This window comes from Pantherophis guttatus, chromosome 1, assembly GCF_059756535.1.
Source record: "Pantherophis guttatus breed Tessera chromosome 1, ASM5975653v1, whole genome shotgun sequence".
NCBI classification, from domain to species: Eukaryota; Metazoa; Chordata; class Lepidosauria; order Squamata; family Colubridae; genus Pantherophis; species Pantherophis guttatus.
Genome location: NC_142063.1, coordinates 117,536,472 through 117,563,757, shown reverse-complemented (window position 1 = coordinate 117,563,757; position 27,286 = coordinate 117,536,472). Strand labels below are relative to the sequence as shown.

At 37.0% G+C, this 27,286-nt stretch overlaps 1 protein-coding gene across 3 annotated transcripts in view; it reads left to right on the top strand.

Annotated features, from left to right (window-relative positions):
* SLC4A3 (solute carrier family 4 member 3) overlaps window positions 1-27,286 on the top strand; it is a 66,312-nt gene that overhangs the window by 32,238 nt on the left and 6,788 nt on the right. For all 3 annotated transcript variants that reach the window (XM_060687844.2, XM_087881611.1, XM_060687845.2), the window contains 10 exons: window positions 1,207-1,387; window positions 1,896-2,031; window positions 15,828-16,008; window positions 16,936-17,035; window positions 18,351-18,535; window positions 20,262-20,478; window positions 20,760-20,987; window positions 24,605-24,753; window positions 26,247-26,441; window positions 26,664-26,870. In XM_060687844.2, coding sequence (XP_060543827.2) covers window positions 1,207-1,387; window positions 1,896-2,031; window positions 15,828-16,008; window positions 16,936-17,035; window positions 18,351-18,535; window positions 20,262-20,478; window positions 20,760-20,987; window positions 24,605-24,753; window positions 26,247-26,441; window positions 26,664-26,870 — 1,779 coding nt within the window. The remainder of the gene's footprint in view (window positions 1-1,206; window positions 1,388-1,895; window positions 2,032-15,827; window positions 16,009-16,935; window positions 17,036-18,350; window positions 18,536-20,261; window positions 20,479-20,759; window positions 20,988-24,604; window positions 24,754-26,246; window positions 26,442-26,663; window positions 26,871-27,286) is intronic.

The following is a 27,286-nucleotide window of genomic DNA, read 5'->3' as shown; positions in this document are numbered from 1 at the left end:
TTCATGTGAAATAAGAGAGAATCATTAAATGGATAACTAGAGAATTATAATACACTATCAGCTTTACTTAATTTTAATTAGCAATAGATATAACTGTTATAGAATCAAATTTAGTTTTTTATTCTAGCCTCATCCTCTAATTTTTGGAATGCAACTCTCCAACACACTATTGGAAGAGATTATATATCCCAGTTACAGACTATTTAGGATGTGAATCTAGGCTACTTTCTCTTACATTATGCATATTCTAAGTACATATTTTTTTATTTATTTATGTATTTAATACATTTATATGGCCGCCCATCTCATACATAATTCTGGGGGGCTAACAATTAAAACAAAGTAAAAACACAACCAATAATTATAAATAAATGCTATAAAATAGCAAAAAAGAACAATGACAACATCCCACAGTCAATATAGTCAAGAAACTGGCTCACCCAAACCATCAGGGCCCTAGACTTGACAAGGGAGCCAAGTTTTAATGTCTTGGGAATGGCCAGAAGAATCAGGGCAAGCCTATTCTTGGGAGGAAGATGTTCCAAATGACAAGTGCCATGGCAGGAAAGATCCTCTTCCTGGGTCCTGCCAGGATAGCACTATCTTGTGGTTAGGACCTGGAGATACCTCTCCTGCTAGATCTAATAGGATGGGTAGACTCCACTGGGGACAGTAGCTCCTATAATTAACCTAGCTCCAAACTATGAAAGGCTTTAAAGCTACTTGTTAGAACCTTGAATTGCATCCAAAAGCCTCCGAGGAGTCAGTGCAGCTTGCACAGCAGAGATGTCACATGGACTGAAGGACAAATACCCATAAATGCCCATGTTGGCACATTTTAAGGCATTTGAAAATACTCTGCAAAGATAGCCTGGCCCCATAGAGAGTGCATTGCAATTATCCAATCAGTAGGTGACTAAGACCTGAGTGGGTAAATTGGCAAGAGGACATAGGCAATGGCCCTCATTTCCTCTTGAACTTTGGGTGCTGTTAAAAGTGCATACTTTGGATGCTGTTAAGCTTATGTCATCTACAGAATCTCTGGTACTATCAGGGCAGAGCTAAAGGACACTATCTCTTCCTTGCAGCAATCTTATAATAGGGCAATTAGGGATGCCATTCTTATAAACTTATAAAGTTTATTTATTCTTATAAATTCTTATAAAGGGTAATGGACTGGAATTTAATTATCTTGATTTTTCTTAGGTTTTTGTGGAGCTGAATGAATTAGTAGTGGACAAAAACCAGGACATGCACTGGAAGGAGACAGCACGCTGGATCAAATTTGAGGAGGATGTGGAAGAGGATACGGCACGCTGGGGAAAGCCTCATGTTGCCTCACTTTCTTTTCGCAGCCTTTTGGAGCTCAGGAAGACTATTGCCCATGGTGAGTAATCCTGATGAAGTTAGGCTTTGGCTGGAAACATGTATTGACATCCCAGCTGCCTTGTGACTTAAAGGAAGACACTTTTTTTTTAAGCTGGAGGAAGAATTTTTAGGATTGAAATAAACTTATTCATCAAAAAGAGAAAATGATCAATGATTGTAGTCATTATCAATTTAGTCCTGTAGCAGAACATAACATAAAGTATAAAACTAGATCAAGAAAAGGACACCAGATCATTAAATATATTAATGATACATTAAACCATGAAATATTGCCTTTGCTTTTATTTATCTTTTTTACAAGACGTATACATTTGTATGAATGGACAATGCTTCTCAAAGCTTTTACCTGTCTATTTTGCAGATATGCTGCTAACATAGTAAGAATCTGATATTTTTTTGCTTAAAGAAAAAAAAAATAGAAGTAAGAATAGAAGGAGACAATCTGCTTGAGAAAATTTTTGACTGTGAAAAATTGAAAAATGTGCCCCCTTTCATTATTATCTCAGGAGCTGTTTTGTTGGACCTGGAACAAACAACATTACCAGGCATTGCTCATCTGGTGGTTGAAACAATGATAATCTCAGATCAGATCAAGGCTGAAGACAGAGCCAATGTCCTGAGGGCCCTACTGCTCAAGCATAGGTAGGTGGTGTAGAGTGGTGAACCTAGAAACACAGTTAATTGGAATTGTGGATAAAAGTATAATACTGTAGAAGAGGAAGAACTAATAAAGTCTGAGTAACTATGACACAGTACAAAAAATTATATCCTAAAGATTAAGCAAGGTCCTAGGGATGATAAGAGGCAGTTGAAGAGAACAAGATAACTTTTTGGCAAGAAGAAAGAAAGGATGTACGAATATACTGGCTAGCCTGGAACAGGAAAAACATCACATATATGAAATTAGGGTTGCCAGGTGTCCACTATTTGAGCGGACAGTCCGCTTTTTTCACATTATGTTCACTATTTTTTTTCACAAAATAGTGGACATTTTTTTTATTCAAAAGCTTTATGATGAAATGGTATGTAATCTAAAGCTGTACAGTCTAAGAGAATAAGGATAGGAGAATCGCGTTTTGTCTTTTTTTTCATAAGTTAGAATGAGACAAAAATCGAATATCCATTGAACTCGATTCTCCGAAAAAATTAATGATGAGATTAAAATAAAAATATATTATAAAATTATGTACAGTTCACATTTTTAAAATGTATTGTAGCTTGTGTCGACTGACCTAAAATGGTGTGTTAAAATGTTTGTAAGAAAATATATAATTTAATTGTAAATTTTTTTAAAAATTTTTTACTACTTAACACCCCCCCCCCCCCGCTTGTCCGCTTTTTTGGAAGCAGACCTGGCAACCCTATATGAAATTCCAGCAAATTGAGGCTTCCGGTTTCCTCGTCTTCGGCGGCGGCGGTGCCTTTTGAAGCTCCGCCAGCCCCGCCGCTTGTAGAGCCGCTTCGCGACTAAGAAGCGGCTCGAAAACTTCAAAATCCTTAGGATTTTTGAAGAGAGATCGCAGGGCACAGGTTGAGCCCCTGCAACCCCCCCAGGGAATAGGGGAGGGAACAGGAGTGGCTCCCGTTCAACCTGCTGGAACTCCGGGCGGCGTGGAACAAGTCTGCTTTTGCAGAACAAGCCGGCTACAGGAAACTTCAAACTGAAAGGAAAGGAACCAGCCTTAATAAGCAGCATATTTTTACTTGAACCCTGAAACTCGGAATCGCAAGTATTAGAGTTTTATTGGCTTTCTAATCTGAGTGAATAAATGCGGATGAGTGAAAGTGAACTGTAAAAACATGGCGCTTAGCCTCAGAGTTAACGAGCTGGCGAGTGTGGATTGCTGAACTCATCTTGCTTTGTCACAAAGTTTCTAAACTGTTACGAAGTTGCTTCGCTTGTAACAAGAGAAATAAGAGAGAAATTTCTCCTTTTTCAATACTGGACTTTGCTTTACTTTAGTTTTTATTTGAATAAATCTGGGGGACTTTTTCAGAAGTCTTTGTGGAGGTGGGAGAGGAAGAAGAACTTCCCTTTTTAGTAAAACTAGCCTACGTGGCAGGATGGCCTCAAAGAAGCAGGAAGCGAAGGCAACAGGAGGTGGATCTCCCACACATAAAACACAGCCTCCCCCTGAACAACAGACACAGACTCAGAAAAAAGATTTTGACGTGGGAGATTTAAAAGAATTTATTTCTAAAATTTTGGACGATAAATTTCAAAAATCTCAACAGGAGATAGATGATAAACTTCAAAAGTCACACCAGGAATTTATGCAGGAAATTAATGAAGTTAAAGATATGGTGAAACAGAATCAAAACAAGGTGACCAAAAAAATATCAGAAGTGGCGTCTGGCCTGGCAGAATTTATTATTAAAGTTGATTCTAAAGTTGAAGAATTTAAATCAGAAGTTAATGTTAAGATGAAAGACAATGATTATAAAATTGCTGATGTTGACAATAAAATGCAGAGAGTTGAAAACGAAATCGTGATGGTACAATTCAGGGCAATGGAGTTTGCAATACGGCTTCGAGGAATTCGAGAAGAGGATAGACAGGATTTGAGACAGGTTTGTTCTGAGGCTCTGGCCAAGATTTTACAAGTTAATCCTGATGTGGTTTTTCACAAAATAGATAAAATTTACAGAGTGAATTCTTGGGTGGCCAGACAAAGACAATTGCCCAGAGATGTGGTCATATATTTTACAGACAGAGAAATAAGAAATGACATCCTGCAAAAATCCTTTTACACCTCTGTGCAAGTGGGGGGCTCACGAATTGGAATTTATAAAGAATTACCTCCTAAAATGTTGAAAACCAGAAAAGAATTTGGCTTTCTTGTTAAAGAATTGCAAAATCAACAGATACCATTTCGGTGGGACGCCCCAGTTGGTATAATTTTGAGATACAAGGGAGAAAGATATCGTTTGAACACCGTGGAGAAGGCAGAGCACTTCTACACTACTACTCTTAAGGAAAGAACACCATCCCCACGTACATCTACAGTTTTGGAGATTAAGGAGAGTGATGAGAAGCAACCTCAACGAGAATTGCAAGAACAGTCTAAGCAGGAACCAGAGGAAATGCAAGGCGCAGAAGGAGGTTTTCTGGATGAGCCTTTGCTGGAATCTTCTCCAATCTTGGACCCGGTTCGGATGATCGAAGTTAAGGATCAACGTATAACTCGAGCTCAATCTAAATTACTTAAACAAAAGCAACAACAACAACAGGAAAGACAAGACAAGAAGGGAGCTAAGACTACTATACAAGAGACTGGAGCCATGGGGGGAGCGACTCTGAAGATTTTGGAGGATATTCGGTTATTCTGCTCTTTGCTCCAGAAAGATGGAAATGACGCTTAAGTGTTTATCTTGGAATGTGAATGGGTTGAATTCAACACAGAAAAGGAAGAAATTATTTACATATTTGAAACAATTTAATAATGATATAATTTGTCTACAAGAAACGCATATTACAGTTCAAGATCAAAAATACTTGATAAACTCCAAACTAGGAATACATTTTATATCTTCAACGTTGCAAAAAAAGAATGGTGTGGTTATCTATGTAAATAAGAAATTTACGGCTAAAGTTATAGAAACAGATGAAGATGGTAGGTTTGTAGCAATTGAATTACTTACAACATATGGCCAAATTCTTTTGATAGGAATTTATGCTCCCAACCAACAACAGGATTATTTCTATAAAATGTTACATACTAAAATACTACAATGGGACTATAGATCTATTTTAATCATGGGAGACTGGAATGGAGTAATAGACTCTAAATTAGACAAAAGGAGTTCAGCGAAATCTAGGATTAGGTTACCTCAGACCTTTTTTGATATGAAAGAAGATTTGGAACTAAAAGATATTTGGAGAATACATAACCCAAAAGAACTGGACTATACTTTTTTTTCAGATAGACATAGATCCTTCTCTAGGATTGATTTCTTTTTTTTTATTATTAATAATAAAAAGAAAAAAACAAAACCAACATAGATACATTGAAACAACATACAAAACGAACACACATCAATTCAGTCCAATGACTGATTCTTAGAAGATATTACAACGGTGGGTTATTTTTCATATTTCTATTTGTATCAATATTTACAGTCACCTAATTACTTAGTTATATATGTACATATATAATTGACTCCTTATTTACTTCTATGCATTTCTATTGAGTACTCGAAAATCATCTTTATATTCCTATTTTTGCCTCCAGCCAGTTGTACCATCTTTGCCATATTAAATAGTAATCAGTATCATCTTTCTCTTGTATTTCTTTTGTGAGCTTATCCAATTCTGCACATTCTGTAATTTTAGCTATTATTTTGTCTTCTGTGGGTAACTGTTCAGATTTCCAATGTTGGGCAAAGAGTATACGTGCTGCTGTGAGGATATGGATGATCAAATATTTTATTTCTTTGGTATATTGTGTTGTGATTATTCCCAATAAAAAGGTTTCCGGCCTCATTTCCAGTTTTTGTTTCGTGATTTCTTCAATCATTGTTTTAATTTGTTGCCAGTATTGTTTTGCCCTTCGGCATAGCCACCAGAGATGATAATATGTCCCTTTCTGTGATTTACATTTCCAGCACATCGGAGATGTATTTGGGAACATCTTGGCTAGGCGCGCCGGTGGGAGGTGCCATCGGTAGAACATTTTGTAAAGGTTTTCCTTATAGGGTATAGACAATGTCATCTTGTAATTTATCTTCCACAGATTCTCCCACTTATCCAATTCAATAGTATGTCCTATATTTTTGGCCCATATTATCATATTCTCTTTGACAACTTCCTCTTCTAATTTGTATTTTAATAGGTACCTATAAATTTTGGTAATCATTTTCTCATCTGTACTTTGTAATATTTTATCCAATTCATTTGGTTCATTTTGAAATCCGAATTGTGCCCGATCAGTTTTATATCTTGATTCTATTTGCATGTATGGCCACCAATCAATGTCTATACCCTGATTTTGTAATTCTTGTCTTGTTTGTAATTCTCCTTCACTGTTCAGTAATTCTTTGTAAGTCCTCATTTTCTCTATATCCATGGCGTTGGGATATATTAGTGCTTCCATTGTCGATAGCCATCGTGGGATCTTAGTATAATGTTTCCTAATCTCTTGCCATGATTTGTACAATGATTCTCTGATAATGTGTTGCTGAAAGTATCTATGATGCTTGTCCTTTCCCTCCCACAGAAAGGCGTGCCACCCGCGTTGTAATTTAAAGCCCTCTAGTGATAGCATTCTTTTATTCTTAAGGTCTATCCAGTCCCTTATCCAGTTCAACGACGCTGCTTTATAGTATAACTCCCAGTCCGGTAGGCCTAAACCTCCTTTTTCCCGAATATCTTGCATACATTTTATTTTGATTCTAGCCCTTTTCCCATTCCAAATAAATTTTGTTATTATTTTATTAAGGTCCCTAAAAAAGTTCTTTCCTGGCCAGATTGGGGTTACTTGAAAGAGGTAGAGTAATCTAGGGAGTATATTCATTTTTATGGATGCAATTTTCCCTAGGAATGACAGTTGTAATTTGTTCCACATTTCCAGGTCTTTTCTAATTTGTTTCATTAATTTATTATAATTGTCTTCTCTAATTGTTATTGCTTTAGCAGTAAGCCAGATTCCTAGATATTTTATTCTCTTTACAATTTGTATTCCTAATTTGTCTTCTAGTATTGTCTCTTGTAGCTTTGTCAAATTCTTTGTTAATATTTTAGTTTTTTGTTTGTTAATTTTAAGCCCTGCGACTCTTCCATATTCCTCTATCTTCGCTAGAAGTTTGGTTCCTGTTATTTCCGGTTGCTCCATTATAAATACCACGTCGTCAGCGAAGGCTTGCAATTTGTACTCTTCTTTCCGTGTTCTCAAACCTTTTATTTGGGCATCTTTCCTGACTTCATTTAGTAATATTTCCAATGAAATTATGAACAATAGTGGGGATAAAGGGCAGCCCTGTCTCACACCCTTTTGTATATCCAGATTTTCAGTCATATCTCCATTAATCATAATTTTGGCTGTTTGGAGGGAATATACTCTTCTAATCATATGTAAAAATTTAGCACCAAAGTCCATAGTTTCTAGTTGCAATATGAGGAAGTTCCAATTTAGATTATCAAAGGCCTTTTGTGCGTCTAAGAAGATTAAGGCTACTTGTTTGTCGATTCTTTTCTCGTAATATTCCAAGACGTTGATAATTGTTCTTATGTTGTTTTTGATCTGTCTTCTTGGAACAAAACCGTTCTGATCTGTATGTATGTATTTATGAATAATTGTTTTCAGTCTTTGCGTTATAACCAACATGAAGAGTTTATAATCTACATTGAGCAGTGAGATTGGCCTATAATTTTTAACTTGTGTAGGGTCTGTGTCTTCTTTAGGGATGAGTGTAATAATGATTTCAGTCCAGGTTTTGGGAATTTCTGCTTCTAACAGTGCATCATTGAGGACTTGGAGTAACAGTTCATCGATTGCATTTTGACAGTTTTTATAAAACTCCGTCGGTATTCCATCCGGGCCTGGGACCTTGTTGTTTTTTTGCTTTTTCCTTGCTTCCACCAGCTCAGACATCGTAATTGGTCTATTTAATGCTTCTCTGTGGGACTCCTCTAATTTTGTAATGTTTGTTTTACGTACGTATTCCTTAATGTCTTCATCCCGAATCTCTTCTTTCTTGTAAAGGTTTTGAAAAAAATCTTTAACTATACGTTTTTTGTCTAATGGTATATTTGTCCTGTTTCGTCCTGCAATTGGAATATTGTTCTCCTTTCTTTTTCTTTTTTCAATTTATACGCTAACCAGCGCCCCGTTTTGTTTGCATGCTCAAAATGTTTCTGCTTTGCTAATTTGATTTTCTGTGCAATTTCTGTCTGGGTAATCAAATTGATTTTATGTTTGGTAAGGTTTAATTTTTCTTTTATTGTTTTGTCATGGGGCTCCTTCTGCAATTCTAATTCATATATTCTAAGTTCTTCTAACAACTTATTCCTTGACTGTCGTTTTTCTTTATTTATTTTTTTGCCATATACGCAATTGTAAGACCTCTTATATATGCTTTAATTGTGTCCCAAAGGTTTTGAAGCGATGTCTGTTCTTTAGTGTTTATTTGTAGGAACATCTTAACCTCTTTCTCAATCATCTGTATATATTCCTTATCTTTTATTATTCCGGTATCCATCATCCACCTCCTTTGCTTTCGATGTCCTTTCCATATTATTTCAATGGGGTTATGATCTGCCCAGGTATTCGCTGCTATTTCGATATTTTTTACCTCCTCTCTTAGGTCTGCTGTTATCCAGGCCATGTCGATCCTAGACCATGACTGGTGTGGGTTTGAATAATATGTATACTGTTTCGTTTGCATGTTTGCCTCTCTCCATACATCATGTAGGTGTAGTTCGTTGATCATATCTTTGAAAGGTTCCGGTAGAGTTTTCTTTCTGGTTTTACTTTGTTTATTACTCCGATAGTCTTTTTCTATGTCCATGATTGCGTTGAAATCTCCTACCATACAGATAGTTTCGTATTCCAGGTCTTTAATTATATTATGTAGCTTTTTGAAAAAATCATTTTGGTTTCCGTTGGGTGCATATATGGATATTAATAATATTGTTTTGGATCCTGTTTGTATTTCTATTATTAAGAAATGTCCTTCTGTGTCTGCATATATTTGTTTTGTTTTTAGGTAATTCTTCACATATATTACGACTCCTCTCTTTTTTTGGTCTCCTAGAGCTGCATATAGTCTTCCTAATCTTTGGTTGTCCAATAGTTTTTGATGCTGTCTTTTGATGTGTACCTCTTGGAGTGTTATAATATCTGTTTCTAGCTTTTGAAGTTTTGTAAATGTCTGTTTTCTTTTAGCTGGTGAATTAAGTCCGTTTATATTGATTGAAATGAGTTTTAGCTCTTTTTCCATCTCTCTTTATTTATCTATCCGTTGTTTGCAGTCTTTTTGTGTTTCTAGTGATCATTTGCGTCTTTTCCCTCGCTCCCTCTCTCTCCATTCTTTCTCTTTCCAATCTTTTCCCCTCTTCTTGGTCTCTTTCTTCTTTCTCTGTCCGCTGTTCCTCTTGCCTCTTAAGTTCCTCTTCTTTTCTGCTCTCCTGCTCCTCCTCCAGCACGAAGTGTTGGTCAAAGAAGTCCTGTGCTTTTCCTACGCTATCGATTCTGTATTTTTTGTCTTCCCAGGAGATTAGTAGACCCTCCGGTATTAGCCAGCGGAACTTTATTTTAAATTTATTCAACTGTGCCGTTAAAAAGTTGTAGTTCCTTCTTTGGTCCCTTGTCCTTTTTGGTATCTGTTTGAGGGTTAAGATTTCTTTTCCTTTATACATAGCTGTATCCTCTCTCATCTTCCTATAGATCTCTTCTTTTAAAGATTTTTTTGTGAATCTGATGTGTATTTCTTTTGGTAACTTATTTCTCCGGGCGTAGTTCGTGTGAACTCTATAGATTTCGTCTATTCCACTTCGTATCTCTTCCTTGTCCCTCTGGGTCACTTCTGAAAGTATCTTGGTCATGATTTCTCTTAGATCCTCCTCCTTTTGCTCTTCTACGTTCTGAAACCTTAAGTAGAAGGATGCCTTCTCCATCTCAAGATATGATACCGTGTCCTCTAAATCCTTATTTGTGGCCGCTTGGTTGTATTCCATCTTCTCCATTCTCTTATTTGTATGTTCTATTCTCTCCTCCACCTTATAAATCCTCTGTTCATTTTCCTCTATTTTATGTTGTATCTTTCCTATCTTCTCATCCATGTTCCTAATATTATCCTTTATCTCTCCCACATCCATCCTAAGTTCCTCATGATTTTTCTTTGTCTCCTCATGGTTGTAGACCATGGTCTCTTGCATTTTATTCATTCCTTCCTGAATCATTGTTAGTACGGAGTGAATGTTTTGCATACTAAGGGTGGGAGTTGCTTTATCTTTTTCCGTGGCTTCAACTGTTTTTTGTTGTGCTGGGGAGGCCATGAGTATCATCTGGCTTGATGGTATTTTCTTACTTAACTTAGAGATTGTTGTTGAACTTGTAGTTGCCATTTGTATTTCTTTTATTATCTTCTCCCAGAATTTCATATACTGATTACTGTTTGGGCTGTTCTATTTCTTTTAGTATTTATGTTTGATTGGTGGCTTTCAGTAATCCCAATAATCCCAGTAATCCCAGGGAGATAAGTAACCAAAATGAGTTCCTTTGTCACACTATCACTGTCTATATATAAATTTATCTATAAGTTCTATTTTTCACTTTTCAATATTTTACAGAGTTTTTCAATTCATGATGGCTATCTGGCCTATATTACTCTCTAAGCATGGGGTAAAATATAAGGGGAGGGAGTGAGGGAAAAGTCTAATACTTCAGCAATTCATCAGTTAGCTATCCTTATAATTAATTACTTACTATCTAATTTGAATTTATTATTAATTACTATTTATCAAATCAATTACTCTTAATTTCTATCCTAGATTCAATTAATCTATCTAATGTAATTTTTCAAACCTAAACATACAAAACAATATAATATTTAACTACCGAGGTAAAATATAGCACTAAGATAAATATAAATATATATTTAGGATAAATATGAAATTAAGTTAACAGTTATATATATGGTATATAGGATTATATATGAAATTTCACAAACAGTACATTTAATATTAATGCTTTTTATGCTTCTTAATCACTAATTTGTTATCAGCTTTTAATACAATTAATTATACTTTACAGTTGATTCTTCTTCATCTGGATCGCTCTCTTCTCTCTCTTTTTTTTTTTTTCCAAATTTGTATCCTTCTTATTTATTGTTCAGAGTCTAGTGTCCCAATACTTTTAGATTGAATGTCCAATGTCCACCAAAGCTCCAAGACTCCCGAGTGTCCACCTTTCAACAAAAAAAAAAAAAAAAAAAAAAAAATAGAGGGTAGAATAATCCAAGTCCCAATGTCTAAGTCCAAACCTCCAAATATCCAAAGTCCCAAGATCCAAAAGTCCAAGAGTCCAAGGAAAAATATTCCGCTTAGATTGATTTGATTTAGCTCCAAAAGTCACTAACTTCCACTTTAAATGGAGTTTTTCTGCCGCTCTCTCTTCCGGTATCAGCTGCTTGTTAATTGTCTCGTTGTCGCCTCCACAAAGGGCAAAGTCCATCAAATTAATCCCTTTCTCTCCTTAAGTTCAGTCTCTCCTCTGTAGCAAAATATTCAAAATCCAAGTTTCTCTGGGATCACTTTCTCCTCATGGGTTTCCCCTGGATTTCCTCCGCTTTCGCCGGCTGCTAATTTATGCGCTGTCACTGTCAAAATGGAAGCCGTCTCCGCTTATTTCTCAGTCGCCGCTTGTCTAGCGAAGGTTCGCTTCTTAGTTGGAGTTTTATCTTCTTCCGCCTTCGATTCTCACGTTGTGGGTTGTAAATGTACCTTTTGAGCTCTTTTTCTTCCCGCTCTTTCCACCGAAGTCTTCTTTATTTGATTTTCGCTTCCCTCTTAGTCAGCTGTCAACGTTTCTGGCCAGCCGGGGTGGCTGGTTTTTCCCCGATCAGGATTAAGGGGGATTTCCTGAACCTTCGGGGGGATTGCTGTCCTCCCCGAGGTCCTCGGAGTTTCCCCTTTTTTCTATTGACCTCTCCGAGGTCAATAGTGCCTAAATCGGCTCCTAAATCGGAGATATTAGGGACTTGGAGAACGGAGGTCCGTTCCTTTCATCCCTAACACGCTGACGTCACCGCCGGAAGTCCCTCTAGGATTGATTTCATTTTGTTGTCAGATGATCTACTTGTCAAGACAAAAAGAACAAAGATTTTTCCAAGAACTTTGACTGACCATAGCCCAGTATGGATAGAAATTGAGATGGATAAGATTGAGAGACGTTCTTGGAGATTAAATGAGAACTTGTTCAGATATGAAAAAAACACAACAGAACTTAAAAAGCACTTGAAAGAATTTTTTGAAATAAATTTGAATAAAGGTACCCCAATAGAAATTGTGTGGGATGCAAGTAAAGCTTATATGAGAGGGGTGCTTATCTACATGAACTCTAAACATAGACTGATTCGACAAAAGAAAAGATCTGAATTGGAAATAGAAATAAAGAATAAAGAACAGTTACTTATTAAAAATCCAACAGATGAAAGAATATGCAGTGCTATAAAACTCTTGAAAGACCAATTCCAAATGCTTATGGCGGAACAAGTTGCAACAAACATACAATATGCGAAGCACAATACATTTTGTAACGCTAATAAACTGGGCAGATGGTTGGCTTACACATTGAGGAAAAAACAAAGTATACGGACTATTGATAGTATTGATATTGGAGGGAAAGAAATTTTTCAACAAAAATTAATTAAAGAAGCTTTTGTGGACTATTATACCAAACTATATGCCAAAGAGGAGGTGCAGAATGGACTTACAGAAAAATATTTAAACGATAAAAGAGTTACAAAAATTACTGATCAACAAAAGGAAAGAATGAATTATCCTATAACAGAGGAGGAGATAATAGTAGCAATTAAACAGTTAAAAACAGCCAAAGCTCCTGGCACGGATGGTTTGACCGCAGTGTATTACAAAACTTTGCAAGCTGAAATGGTGGAACAACTCAGAGATTTATTTTGCAATATTCAACAAGGGGGTAAAATACCCCCATCATGGACAACAGCTTATATATCTTTGATACCAAAAGAACAAGTCGGTCCTAAAAAACCAGAGAACTACAGACCAATATCTCTTTTGAATACAGACTATAAAATCTATGCAAAAGTATTAGCCAACAGGTTGATGCCAGTAATCCAAAAGGTGATTCATGATGATCAAGCGGGATTTATCGAGGGCAGATACATGAAGGATAATGCAAGGCAAGTAATAGATTTATTGGAATATCTTGAGAAGAATAAACAGATTCCTGCAGTGCTGGTCTTCTTGGATGCAGAGAAGGCCTTTGATAGAGTGGATTGGAATTTTCTACTAAAGACTTTAAAAAAGATGGACTTTGGGGATCAATTTATACAGGCGATTTCAGCAATTTACCAAGAGCAAAAGGCACATTATTAATGGAAGTTTGACAACAGAGTTCAAAATTGAAAAAGGAACAAGACAGGGATGTCCGTTGTCCCCACTTTTATTTATTTTAACACTAGAAGTCTTGCTAAATACAATACGGGACTCTAATATCCTGAAAGGTATAATGATTAGGCAAGAGGATTACAGAATAAAGGCATTTGCAGATGATCTGGTTGTTACCCTATCACAACCAATGGAATCAATAATCCTGATGAAGGACATTATACAAGACTATGGTAAAGTTTCAGGTTTTAGACTGAATCCAAAAAAGACTAAAATGATAGCTAAAAACATGACACAAGATCGTAAACATGAGCTTGAAAGGAGGGCAGGTTTTGAGATTGTACCAAAGGTAAAATATCTAGGAGTTCAGGTTGCAGAATCAAACATGAAATTGTTTCAAAATAATTATGAGGTGTTGTGGCGAGAGGTGACATGGAGACTTGGAAAAAACTGCAGCTGTCTTTACTTGGAAGAATAGCAGCAGTTAAGATGAACATTTTGCCAAGATTTCTTTTTTTGTTTCAAATGATTCCGGTGCTTAAAAGTGATAAACAATTGAAAGTCTGGCAAACTGGAGTGAATAAGTTCGTCTGGAACGAGAAAAAGCCGAGAGTGAAATTGAAAATTATGCAAGATGTTCCAGAAAGAGGAGGTCTTAAACTTCCAAACCTATAGTTATATTATGATGCAGCAGCTTTAACTTTAACAAGTGATTGGTTTGGAAGGAAAAAGGCTGGAATATTGAATGCAGAAAGTTTTGATCTTGAATTTGGATGGCATGCTTACTTATTTTATGATGACAAAGTTGATAAAGTATTTAAAAGCCATATACTTAGAGACTCTTTGATGAGAGTTTGGAAGAAGCACCGACTCAAATGGGATTATAAAATACCGCTATGGCTGGATCTTGGTCATATTTTGTGGAATACAAATATAATGTCACTCGGGGGGGTTTATATAAAGAGGTTCTTTTTACAGATGCGGGCAGATGGCAGCTGAAGACATTGCAGACACTGTTGGACGAAGGGATTAATTTAACTTGGTTACAATATAATCAATTACAACTGAGATGGAAAGAGGACCAAAAAACTGGTATTATGTTGCACGAGGAAGAATTGGTTAGACATATAAAAGAGAAAGGTCCAATGCATATCAAAAGGCTTTATAATGTTTTGCTAGAAAGGGATTCAGAAACTGAATTAGTTAAAGATTGTATGATTAAGTGGGCACAAAATTTTGAAGAACCAGTGATGTTGGAAACATGGGAAAAAATTTGGGTTCAGAATGTTAAATTTACACAGTCGCAGAACTTGAGGGAAAATTTCTATAAAATGTTTTATAGATGGCATTTAGATCCCAAAAAGTTGTCATGTATGTACCCTAATGTTCAGCCAAAATGTTGGAGATGTGAATGTTTGGATGCTACGTATTATCATGTTTGGCGGACCTGTAGGAAAGTTAAGGCTTTTTGGATAAAAATTTGGTGGGTCATGCAGAATGTTTTGAAGAAAAAAATTCAATTCTCTCCACAATTGTTTTTATTGGGTATAGTTAAGGGTTTTACATCGGGTGAAACAAAACTGATATTGTATATGATAACAGCAGCAAGATTGTTGATAGGTAAATATTGGAAAAATGAAGCTTTGCCCACTATTGAGGAATGGACTTTGAAGATGGCCAGTTTTGCAGAGATGGCGAAGATTTCAGCATACTTAAAAGATTGTTCACAAGAGACTTATGAATGGGAATGGAAAAGGTGGATAGAATATGTTCAGAACAAATATCAAACTAGAAAGTATCAAATAGCTTTTATTTGAAAATAATGTATTAGAAATATTTTAATGTAATGAGGGTAAAAAAAAAAGAAAAATTATAAAGGGGAGGGAGGGGTTCAAGTTTTTACATAAGTTTTATATTAAGGGTTTTTTTTTTATTATTATTATTATTTTTACCAGATATGAGTATAATATAGGGAAGTCTGGGGGGAGGGGAGGGTTAGGGAGGGTTAGGGAGGTTGGGAAGTTTGGGGTGGGTGGCGGGGGGGGGAAAGGGGTGAAAATGTAATTGTAAAACTTTTGCAATAAAAAAAAAAAAAAGAAATTCCAGCAAATCTACATACAAGTAGGAAAATCAGAATTTTATAATATATAGGGGAGCTGAAAGATAGATGAGCAGAGATTTGCTTCTTAAAAAAACATTGTTTTTGTTGAAAAGCAATTGTTCAGTAAGAGTGAACAATGGTTTTTCTTCACTTCAGTCAGATTTTAGGATAGATATTTGAAGAGCAACTGTTTAGCCAGAGAAATTAGGCCAAGGTTCTTTAGCTTCTTTGATATCCATATTATTTCCTCAGCCACCCCAATGATGAGAAGGAAGCATTCTTCCCCCGGAACCATTCCAATTCCAGCCTGAATTCTATAGTGGGAAATCATCATCTCAATCACAATCACACAATTGACACGTGCATGCCATTGATGGGAGAAGAGAGGATTGAGATGACAGAACCACGAATCCATGACCCGGAGTACAGAGAGGTGAGTTTAAAAAAGGATATGTCAACCCTTCAAGGTAGACTAGGCTAGGAAACCTAGGTCATAGAGGCTAATACTATTTTTATTACAAGTAGTAAATTCATTGCATACAATGAAAAGTATTCATTGCATACAATGAAAAGTCTGCATACATTGCAGACTTTCATGCAAAGTCTGAATACACTTCCCCTGTTCATCCCTTTATCTTTTTGAGAACTAAGAGGGATCTTATGTGAAACATTTTCTCAACTTACAATTCTGACTCGCACTCAGATTTATTTTATCTGACCCTATCTTTGTAGTGGCTCTTCCTCCTGTTGCTCAGATTATGCCTTCTGCCCATTACAGGATCAGATTGAATTTATCTGTAAAACTAATTTACAGTAATGTGTAAGTTCAAGAAAAGTAAGTATATGAATTATGAACTGATATGGGTGCACTGAAAGCAAACAAACAAAACATTTTTTTAAAGTTTGTATCAAATAAAACCTGGATTTTACCACTAGTACGAAATTGAACATATTTCAGGGCCTTCCACAGTTTATTCTGTTTCTGCTAGTCATGGAGAAGGAATCAGAAGAATTTTGAGAAGTGACTTAATCAAGAATATATGTATTTGGAGAAAGTAGGACATTAAATTAAAGAAAGTAAGTAATTAGTATAATATAATGGCCCTGAGAATAGATTGAATTGATGTATTAATGAATTAATTAATTAACAAATCCATGAATGTGTAAGGGGGACATAATGTAACAGTCTTTAGATTTACCTGAAATAAACATGTAGAAAAGTAAGAAATTAAAGTCTGTACCTTGTAGAATCTTAGTAACTAGAGTGTAGGTTATATATTTCACAAAGTCAGGGGCTATTCTAGCCAGACGGCATATGAAAGTCATCACAAGCTAATTCAGATATTTCTTGTTGGGATAGAAAAACATGCACCTCCACAGCGCTGAGGGACATCGTGGCAAGTACATCAAATTGATGGAAAAGATTCCTGATGATGCTGAGGCGACCGTAGTGCTTGTTGGTAAGGAATCCTAAATCAAAGTGCAGTACAAAATACCTTGAGAAGGTATTTTGTAATCATGCAATTAGTGTAGCTGTGGTATTTCCAATTATGTTTATGCTGTCATATTTTGGTTTATTCTATTCTGGGATGTGTATAACCTGTTCAGAGCTAGGCACGATTGGAGGCAGTATATAACCAATAAAATAAAATAGAACTCTCTTACCAGTACAGAAGCCAATAAGTAGCACAAACTGCTCGTATCAAAGTAACTAGACAAAAGGAGGGAAAGAGAGCACATAAAACACCCCACAATAGTACCATTTGTTGGTTAGTGGTACAATTGTGGGATTTTTATGTGCTCTCAGTGGTACAACAGGCTGGAGATTAGAAAGTGAACAATAATGAAAGGGGAGAAATCACAAATATAAAAGGTTTATAGGACAATGTATAAAATGTATAAAATTAATATCATGATGGTTAGGAATTATAGTGTAAATAAAAGTAAATGGGACAAGAAGGAAATGAATAGTATAAGGGGAAATGGGGGGAAATGTAAATATTAGAAGATTACTGCTATGAAACAGTTGTAAAAAGGGAACATATACTATGTGTTTTGTGTTTGTCATATTGTGTTGTATTATAAATAAAAAAAAAAACCCACAATCATTTTCTGGCAGTAGTAGCAGCATTACCACTGGCTTATTGCATAAGATATAGAAACAAGACCCTCACTAGGAAGCTAAACATAGTCCCACTAATTTCCATGCCTGCATCATGTTAGAGACAGAATTCAAGCATTATCAATCTCTGTGTGTGCGTATTTGCTTAACTGCTGCAGTTCAGCTTGTGTTCTATTGATATAGTAAGACTTTGTGCCAGTAACCTATTAACTATGAGATCATTCTGAAATCTTAGCTCCTCAACCGGAAATTCAAAAATTCTTAACTGAGAAAAACTAAGATTGACATAGCTTCTGTTCCTTCTTGGTTACCTTTATTTATGGAGGGAGGGGGCAATGAAATTTCTGAATTGGCTTTGTTGCATTTGTTTTTGGATCAGAATATAGTTGCACTTTGATGAAGATTATTATTTTTAAATTTAACCTTCGTATATCTTTCAAAAAAATAGGACAGTAACTGCCAACTCTGCACTTGAACTACTTCTATTAGTCACAGTCATTGTATTAACAGCAATTGAAATAGTAAGTCACCACTAAATGTAATATGAATCTGAGTGCTTTTTGCCTGGACTTCCCTATCTGGACATATATCTTGTTACTTGTAAGTTCTACACTGATCCAATAACTCTGGTTTTATTCTTCCTCTCCTCATAGGTTGTGTTGAATTTCTCGAACAACCATCAATGGCTTTTGTCCGTTTAAATGAAGCTGTATTCCTGGAATCAGTTCTGGAAGTTCCGATTCCTGTTCGCTTCATCTTTGTTTTGCTAGGGCCAAGTCAGTCCAATGTGGATTACCATGAGATTGGACGTTCAATCTCTACTCTCATGTCAGACAAGGTAAAGACCTGACTATTGGTTCGGGCTCAAGCTCAAGCATAAATAGAGATGGTGTATGGAGTGATATAAACAACATGTCAAGGGCAAAACTGCAGAGTATGGAAGGGAAAAAAAGTCCTACATGTGAGACTTCAGAAAACAACAACAATGATACATTCAGGGGTGAGCTGCTGGGGGTTTGCAGGGGTTCAGGAGAACCTCTAGCTAAGATTCTGTGCAGTTCGGAGAACCCCCAAATCCCACTCCTGGCTGGCCCTGCCCACCCTGCCCCTCCCAGGAGACCCCCACATGGCCCATTTTGGATGCAGGTAAATGCAGGGTGCATGCAGAGGCTTGGGGAGGGCAAAAAACGGACCTGCTGGAAGTTTGGGAATGTTTCCGGTCTCCAGAGGGCCTCTGGAGCCTGGGGAGGCTGTTTTTGCCCTCCCGGAGGTTTGAAGAAAGCCTTCGAAGCCCGGAGAGGGCAAAAAGCCCCTCCCCCCATGGTGCAGGAGGATGAGTAGGCCACGCCCACCATTGCCATGCCCACCCAGCAAACGGGCAGAGAACCCCTTGCTAAAATTTTTGAAGCCCACCCCTGGATACATTCTATATTAACCCCCCTATCTTTTCTAAGTTAAGCTTACATCCTTTGAAGTTAATTTTTGATGGAGATTTTGATGGCCTTAATTTTTGACAGAGTTTGATAGCATTAATTTTTGATGAAATTTATTTTTAAAAAAAGCTGGCTTAGAGCTTCGTGAACTCTGTCCTCCTATTTGCTTTCAGCAATGTTTTTCATGTGAATGAATCTTTTAGTAATAATTTATCCACACTTCTGTTTAATGTAATTAAAGTGTAGTAGTGAAAAGAGAGTAATTCTTAAATTCCAGGATCACTCTCTCAGTTCTCTCCTGCCAGTATTAAAATTTCTAAAAGTGTTTTTCTACCTGCTCAAAATTTTGCTCATTCATTCTAAAGTAGCCTATTTTATTTGATATAAATGTGCTACCAAACTGACCAGAACCATTTTATACTTTTTCTAAATGTTTAATTTTATATCAAATCGTGCTATGTTTATGAGAGAATATATTTTCTATTTGGTTTTTTTTTTAAATTACTGCCTCCCTCTCCCACTCTGTGATTTAAAACAGCATTTTAAAATTTTAAAATAAACCAGAAAAATTAAATTACCACATAACAAGATCATGCTTATCCATTGAATATGAACCTTATTAAGTTACACTGTATAGAAAGGACTGTTAAAACAGAGATGGGAAATCAGTATAGGCACTGTAGAGCTTTAATTCCTAATATTTCTAACATGTTATTGATAAATTGACTGGGGCTGCTGTAGACTGGAGTTCAGCAACAACTGGGAGATCACGTGTTTTACCTCAGCACTAAATCAAGTTTTAGTGTCAATACATGAATTGTTCGCTTACTGGAATCAAGATTATATTTAATTGCTTGTGTGCTGACATTAAAGACTTTAGAAGAACTGTAATAATATTTCAAGAAATGCATATGTGTGTACATGCATACGCACACACAAACACACATTTTCCCCAAAAGGCAAAATGGGAACAAAATGGTAATTAAATCCAGCTATACTGTTTCACTGAAAATGAACTGAGGGATTTATCTTGAGTTGGGGACTACACTACCAACCCGTAATATTAGGGTGGGCAGGGCCAGGTATAAAGATGCTGTCTGTGTTTCACCATGTTTCCCCATTGGTTTATAGCATTTCCATGAAGCCGCTTATATGGCAGATGACCGCCAAGATCTGCTTAATGCCATCAATGAGTTCCTAGACTGCAGCATTGTCATTCCTCCATCAGAAGTAGAAGGGAAAGATTTGCTCAGATCAATTGCCACCTTCCAGAAAGTACTCCTGAAGAAAAGAAGAGAGCGGGACCAGAAGAAGTCCCTCAAAGAAACAAACTTTCAGGAATCCAAAGGTCTCTTCTGTCTTTGCCTATTGTATCTAATTCCTCTGATTCATACTGTGGCTAGAATAGAATGGGTGAGATACAGCTTGACATGCCAGTAATGCCATTAAAATTGATGCAGTAACAAAGTAGATGTTGAAGGCAGACTTTGTGGCAATTAACACAAGCAAATAAGGGAAAATTAGACCCGAGCACGTGTCTGATTACATACAGTAAGATATTAGTGTGGAAAGGTGTTTTGTTTCAGCCTCTCTGACCATTTCCCTGCTCTTCTATTTATGCCTTTCCAGAGCTATGTGAGGTGAAAGCTGAAGAAGAAGAAGAGGGCGAGGAGGAGGAGGATGACCCTCTGAAGCGTACCGGCATTTTCTTTGGTGGTTTGGTGCGGGACATAAAGCGCAGGTACCCCAAGTATCTGAGTGACCTCAGAGATGCCCTGCACAGCCAGTGCCTCGCAGCCGTGCTATTCATCTACTTCGCTGCTCTCTCTCCTGCCATCACCTTTGGGGGACTGCTAGGTAACAAGTCCACCCTCCTTTTTCCTCATCTCCCACTTCCCCACACATTTTCTGCTCAAGCTGGTTCCTGTCTTTCTATGCTGCCCAAAATGTTGAGCAGGAGGTTAACATTTTGCTTCTAGCTGAGTGACTGAGCTCCATTTGGCTCTTGCTGCATTCAGATGAGCTTGGCTTTGATCTGTTTCATCCCTGCCTGGCTCTAGGGCTTTCTAGTCTACTGCATGTCTCATCTTCTATGGCAACCACAAAAACTCTATCACCCCTTATGTTACTAAAATGGGATTTCCATTAGCAAACAACCTAGGAGTCCAAACTGGGGAAGGATAAGGGCAGCAAATGAAAGAAGTCAATTTCAATCTCTTCTTATAGACAAATGAAAGAGAATTGGAATAGTGATCAAGGTGCTAGAGGCCAATGAATATATATAAGTAACTTACCCTGAGGTAAGATGGGCAGCCAATAAATTTTATAAACAAACAAACAAATTTCAACAACCATAAAATTTCTGTAATCAAATTATTCAGACTTCTGGCAAAAACATTTTTGTTGGATTGGAGAATGGGGAAGAGATAAAAAAAGGGGCAACAAAATGGAAAACAGAGTTATGTGTAGCCCTTTAACATACTGCCTTTAACCATCTCCCCCTGCTTAAGTCCCTCCATGGACATGCACATACCTACAGATTATTCCCAAAAGAATGGGGCTGTTGAAAGAAAAAAAGGTTTTCCACCTCTGATTAAAGAATTTAAAGGTAGGTATCACTGCATTGAGTTCATTTGGAAGCAAATAGGCAATTGACATGGTTTGTTCACCATATGATTTTGCTGAATGAATCAGTTCAAAATCTGTCAGTCAAGTTCTACTCTAATTTATATTTTTTTCAAGAGGGTTTGTCTAATTCACACATATGGATTTTCCCCTATACTTTGAAATGTTCCAGAGCTAAGTATCTATGGGGATTCTCCAGTGGTGGGTTTCTACCGGTTCGCCCCGGTTTGGGCAAACCGGTAGTGGCGGTGGCGGGAGGCTTTGGCCACCCACCCGGACGTCATCACGGATGCTCTGCGCATGCACAGAAGGTTCTGCGCATGCGCAGAAGCGCCATGCACGAGCGAAGCACACACACACTCACAGTTCCGAACCGATAGTGAAGGTAAGTGGAACCCACTACTGGGATTCTCAGTCATCCAGGTCATGGTTGTCCCAAAGATGCTTGAGCTGAAGAAGCTTCTTGGATGAGAAGCAAAATGTCTTCAAAGAAAAACCAAAAAGTCCAGTTGCCTCTTGAAAAAGCACTTTTAGGATATTCCAGAGCTAAGGATTTCAGTGGAAGATTAATCTAAATTCTATCTAAAGATTAACACGGGTTGCCAAAAAATTAACTCTGAAGCATTCTAACAGCTTATTGCACAGGTATAGAACCTATAATGTGTGAATTCACAAATGACCACCGTAAAATCACAATTGCTCATAAGTAACTAGTTATTGTCAGTCCTCTTCAGAGCCAGTAGAGATCTTTGTGGAACAGATTGAACATCAGTTGTTTGGCCCTAAGAATTATGTGCAGAGAATAGCTTCATACATTGCATTAAGCCATAATACTGTTTATTTGGTTTGACTTTTATATGAGTCTAGCCATTGTGGTTTGTTAGCCATGAATCATAACACAGTATAAAGGTGAAACTCGAAAAATTAGAATATCGTGCAAAAGTTCATTTATTTCAGTAATGCAACTTAAAAGGTGAAACTAATATATGAGATAGACTCATTATATGCAAAGCGAGATAGTTTAAGCCTTGATTTGTCATACTTTTGATGATTATGGCTTACAGCTCATGAAAACCCCAAATTCACAATCTCAGAAAATTAGAATATTGTGAAAAGGTTCAATATTCTAGGCTCAAAGTGTCCCACTCTAATCAGCTAATTAAGCCATAACACCTGCAAAGGATTCCTGAGCCTTTAAAATGGTCTCTCAGTCTGGTTCAGTAGGAATCACAATCATGGGAAAGACTGCTGACCTGACAGTTGTGCAGAAAACCATCATTGACACCCTCCATAAGGAGGGAAAGCCTCAAAAGATAATTGCAAAAGAAGTTGGATGTTCCCAAAGTGCTGTATCAAAGCACATTAATAGAAAGTTATGTGGAAGGGAAAAGTCTGGAAGAAAAAGGTGCACAAGCAGCAGGGATGACTGCAGCCTGGAGAGGATTGTCAGGAAAAGGCCATTCAAAAGTGTTGGGGACTTTCACAAGGAGTGGACTGAGGCTGGAGTCAGTGCATCAAGAGCCACCACACAGAGACGGATCCTGGACATCGGCTTCAAATGTCGTATTCCTCTTGTCAAGCCGCTCCTGAACAACAAACAACATCAGAAGCGTCTTACCTGGGCTAAAGAAAAAAAGAACTGGTCTGTTGCTCAGTGGTCCAAAGTCCTCTTTTCTGATGAGAGCAACTTTTGCATCTCATTTGGAAACCAAGGACCCAGAGTCTGGAGGAAGAATGGAGAGGCACACACTGCAAGATGCTTGAAGTCCAGTGTGAAGTTTCCACAGTCTGTGTTGATTTGGGGAGCCATGTCATCTGCTGGTGTTGGTCCACTGTGCTTCATTAAGTCCAGGGTCAACGCAGCCGTCTACCAGGAGATTTTGGAGCACTTCATGCTTCCTTCCGCAGACGAGCTTTATGGGGATGCTGACTTCATTTTCCAGCAGGACTTGGCACCTGCCCACACTGCCAAAAGTACCAAAACCTGGTTCAATGACCATGGGATTACTGTGCTTGATTGGCCAGCAAACTCGCCTGAACTGAACCCCATAGAGAATCTATGGGGCATTGCCAAGAGAAAGATGAGAGACATGAGACCGAACAATGCAGAAGAGCTGAAGGCCGCTATTGAAGCATCCTGGTCTTCCATAACACCTCAGCAGTGCCACAGGCTGATAGCATCCATGCCACGCCGCATTGAGACAGTAACTGATGCAAAAGGGGCCCAAACCAAGTACTGAGTACATATGCATGCTTATACTTTTCAGAGGTCTGATATTGTTCTATGTACAATCCTTGTTTTATTGATTTCATGTAATATTCTAATTTTCTGAGATTGTGAATTTGGGGTTTTCATGAGCTGTAAGCCATAATCATCACAATTATGACAAATCAAGGCTTGAACTATCTCGCTTTGCATGTAATGAGACTATCTCATATATTAGTTTCACCTTTTAAGTTGCATTACTGAAATAAATGAACTTTTGCACGATATTCTAATTTTTCGAGTCTCACCTGTATAGACCCAGACAATAATATATTATTCAACAAGTTGTTGATTAAATCAGATTTAGTGTGATATAAGAACTTAGCCGGGGGGTTGGGGGGGTGAGATGAGGTGTCTCTCTGTGTGTGTCTGTTTTCAGATGCAATTGTGGGCCTTATTTAATCTATTCCAGAATCCAGGTGTAATAACAGAATAGATATGTACGGAAGGACTCATTAGCAGGGGCAAGTGAGAAAAAAAGTTTTTTTTTTCTCTCTAAACCCCAGATGTGAAAAGAAACTGCATTGATATTTATAACTGCAACATTGGAGTATATCCTAAAGACATTGCTTTCTCTTTACAGGTGAGAAGACAGATGGTCTCATGGGTGTTTCAGAATTGATTATCTCCACATCAGTATTGGGCATGCTCTTTTCACTTCTTAGTGCACAGCCACTTCTTATCATTGGTTTCTCAGGGCCCCTGCTGGTCTTTGAAGAAGCTTTTTACAAGGTATCTAAAAATAATTCTTTGCTTATTACTTTAACACTCTCTGGTATCACATATTGCTTCTGATGTGTTTCTATAGCATTTCTATGTGTATGTGTGTGTATACATACACACACATATACACAGTATGTATGTGTGTGTGTGTGTGTGTGTGTGTGTATATATATATATATATATACATATATATATATACATATATATATATACATATATATATATGTTTTCTCAGGTTTTCGCTGGTGTTTGTATGTAGGTCTTTGGTTATTCGGGTCTTCTCCCACGTAAAATTGGAAGTGTCTTGGCGACGTTTCGATGAAGTCTCATTCGTCATCTTCAGGCTGGTGTTCTCGGCTTTGTGCTTCCAGGAGCACGAAACGTCGCCAAGACACTTCCAATTTTACGTGGGAGAAGACCCGAATAACCAAAGACCTACATATATATATATATATATATATATATATATATATATATATATATATATATATATATATATATATATATATATATATATATATATATATATATATATTTGGGTATTACACTTTTTGTCAAAATACTGAACAAATAAGACGTGAGAAATGATTTGTATGAAGTGTTCCTCACCTATGCTGAAACTATTTTTACTATCTCATTAAAGTTAGCTACCAATGTGGGTGTTTTTACTTCACAATATATAGCAATCATACTACACTAGACTTGATATTTTCCGGTACCATGTTGTTATGAAGTCATTATGCTGCTCAAGTAACATCTAGATTTGGCCAGTTTAAAACTAGTGACCGTTCATATTATTTAAAAGAACAGTTTTCTAATCTCCACAAATAGATCCAATAGTCAATTGTTGTACATTCATACTTTAGCAAATTGTACCTAGGATAAAAGCACTGGTCTCAAATTAATAACATAAAATAAATGCATTGCCTTAGCTAAGATGGTAGTGTGTTGCTTTATAACAATACACAGCAACAATTTTTATATTTTTTCAATTTTATAGCCAAGCATCTTAATCAATGACCAACATGGCTGTTTTTGCTGCTGCTTTGAGTGTTTTCTATCTTTGCCTGCAAGAATTTTGCACCTAGAGGGTCTCTCTGTAACTTCAGCAGGCTTGGCAATCATGTGGATAGAATTCTATACTGTATTAAACTGGGAGTGAGGTTGGGTAAATAATCTGCAATTATATCTCAAAGCAGCCTAGTAAGGCTTAATATAACAAGACAGTGGATATTGGGAAGTAGGCTATGTGGAACCCACTCTGGGTTCTTTGAAACTTCCTCCATATACAAATTAGAGTTTATATTGTCTCTACTGCAATCTTATGCAGTGTTTTGATAAACTTCAATTAGTGTTGTCTTCTTGAAACAACAGATACTTGGGAGATCATATTATGGGATTTTTTTGAGGACAGGCAAAAAAACTATGCAAGGTGAGAAGGCAAACTTAGGTGATGTCTCTAAGCTCCCCCCCCTTCTTCTTCTTTTTTTTTTTTTTGCCAGTTTTGTCAGAGTCAGAACATCGAGTATTTGACAGGTCGAGTGTGGATTGGCTTCTGGCTCATTGTCTTCATTGTCATTATTGTAGCTGCTGAAGGCAGCTTCTTAGTGCGCTACATTACACCCTTCACCCAGGAGATTTTTGCCTTCCTCATCTCCCTCATCTTCATTTATGAAACATTCTACAAGCTGTACAAGGTAAGCTTATCTCCAAAGAGTTTGGGACTAGCTGCTTATATTAGCTGTCGGATTCAGTTTAAAATAACCGATAGGCATGTGGCTCTTTACCAATTTTGATTTTTTTTTTTACTACCCTCTGTCATCCTGGCTCTAAATAAAAGGTTTTAACAGCTACAATTTCTGTGGCTGAAAGGAGTGATACAGTAGTAAATGCCTTTCTTCCTTATACTGTGTTCCCAGATATTTGCAGAACATCCTTTGCTGCGATTCTATCCACCAAATCTTCAAAGAAATTTGAATACTAGCATATTACCTGCTGATTCTACAGCTCTTGATATCCGAATGCAACCCAACACAGCCCTTCTATCCCTCATTCTCATGTTGGGGACATTTTTCATTGCCTTTTTTATGCGCAAGTTTAAGAACAGCCGTTTTTTGGGAGGAAAGGTAAATCTAAGATCTGGTTCTGAGTAAAAATGTATTGTGGCTTTTCTCCCTTGCAACTCTTTCAGCTGATTTATCTGTCTTTTTCATTCTAATTCCCAATGAAATTAGGATTCCCAAAAGTAATAAATGAAATAGTCTTTCTTTGTGTAATTTCTTAATAGATAGCTTGGCCAAAATCATAGCTATGGAAGCAAAAGGTACTCCCTCTTCTCCCTGCAATGCTCAGTTGTAAACTGTCTCTGAACATTTGAATACCCAAACTGAAATTTGGGTATTCAACTTCCATTATATATAAAAGTGAAAATGCTCCTGAGTTGTTTTAAACCTGGAGAGTATTCAAAATAAATCATCTTGAATCTGGCCTGGTAGGTTCTGTGGAACTGACAATGTAGATATAATGAGACACAGAGTATTAA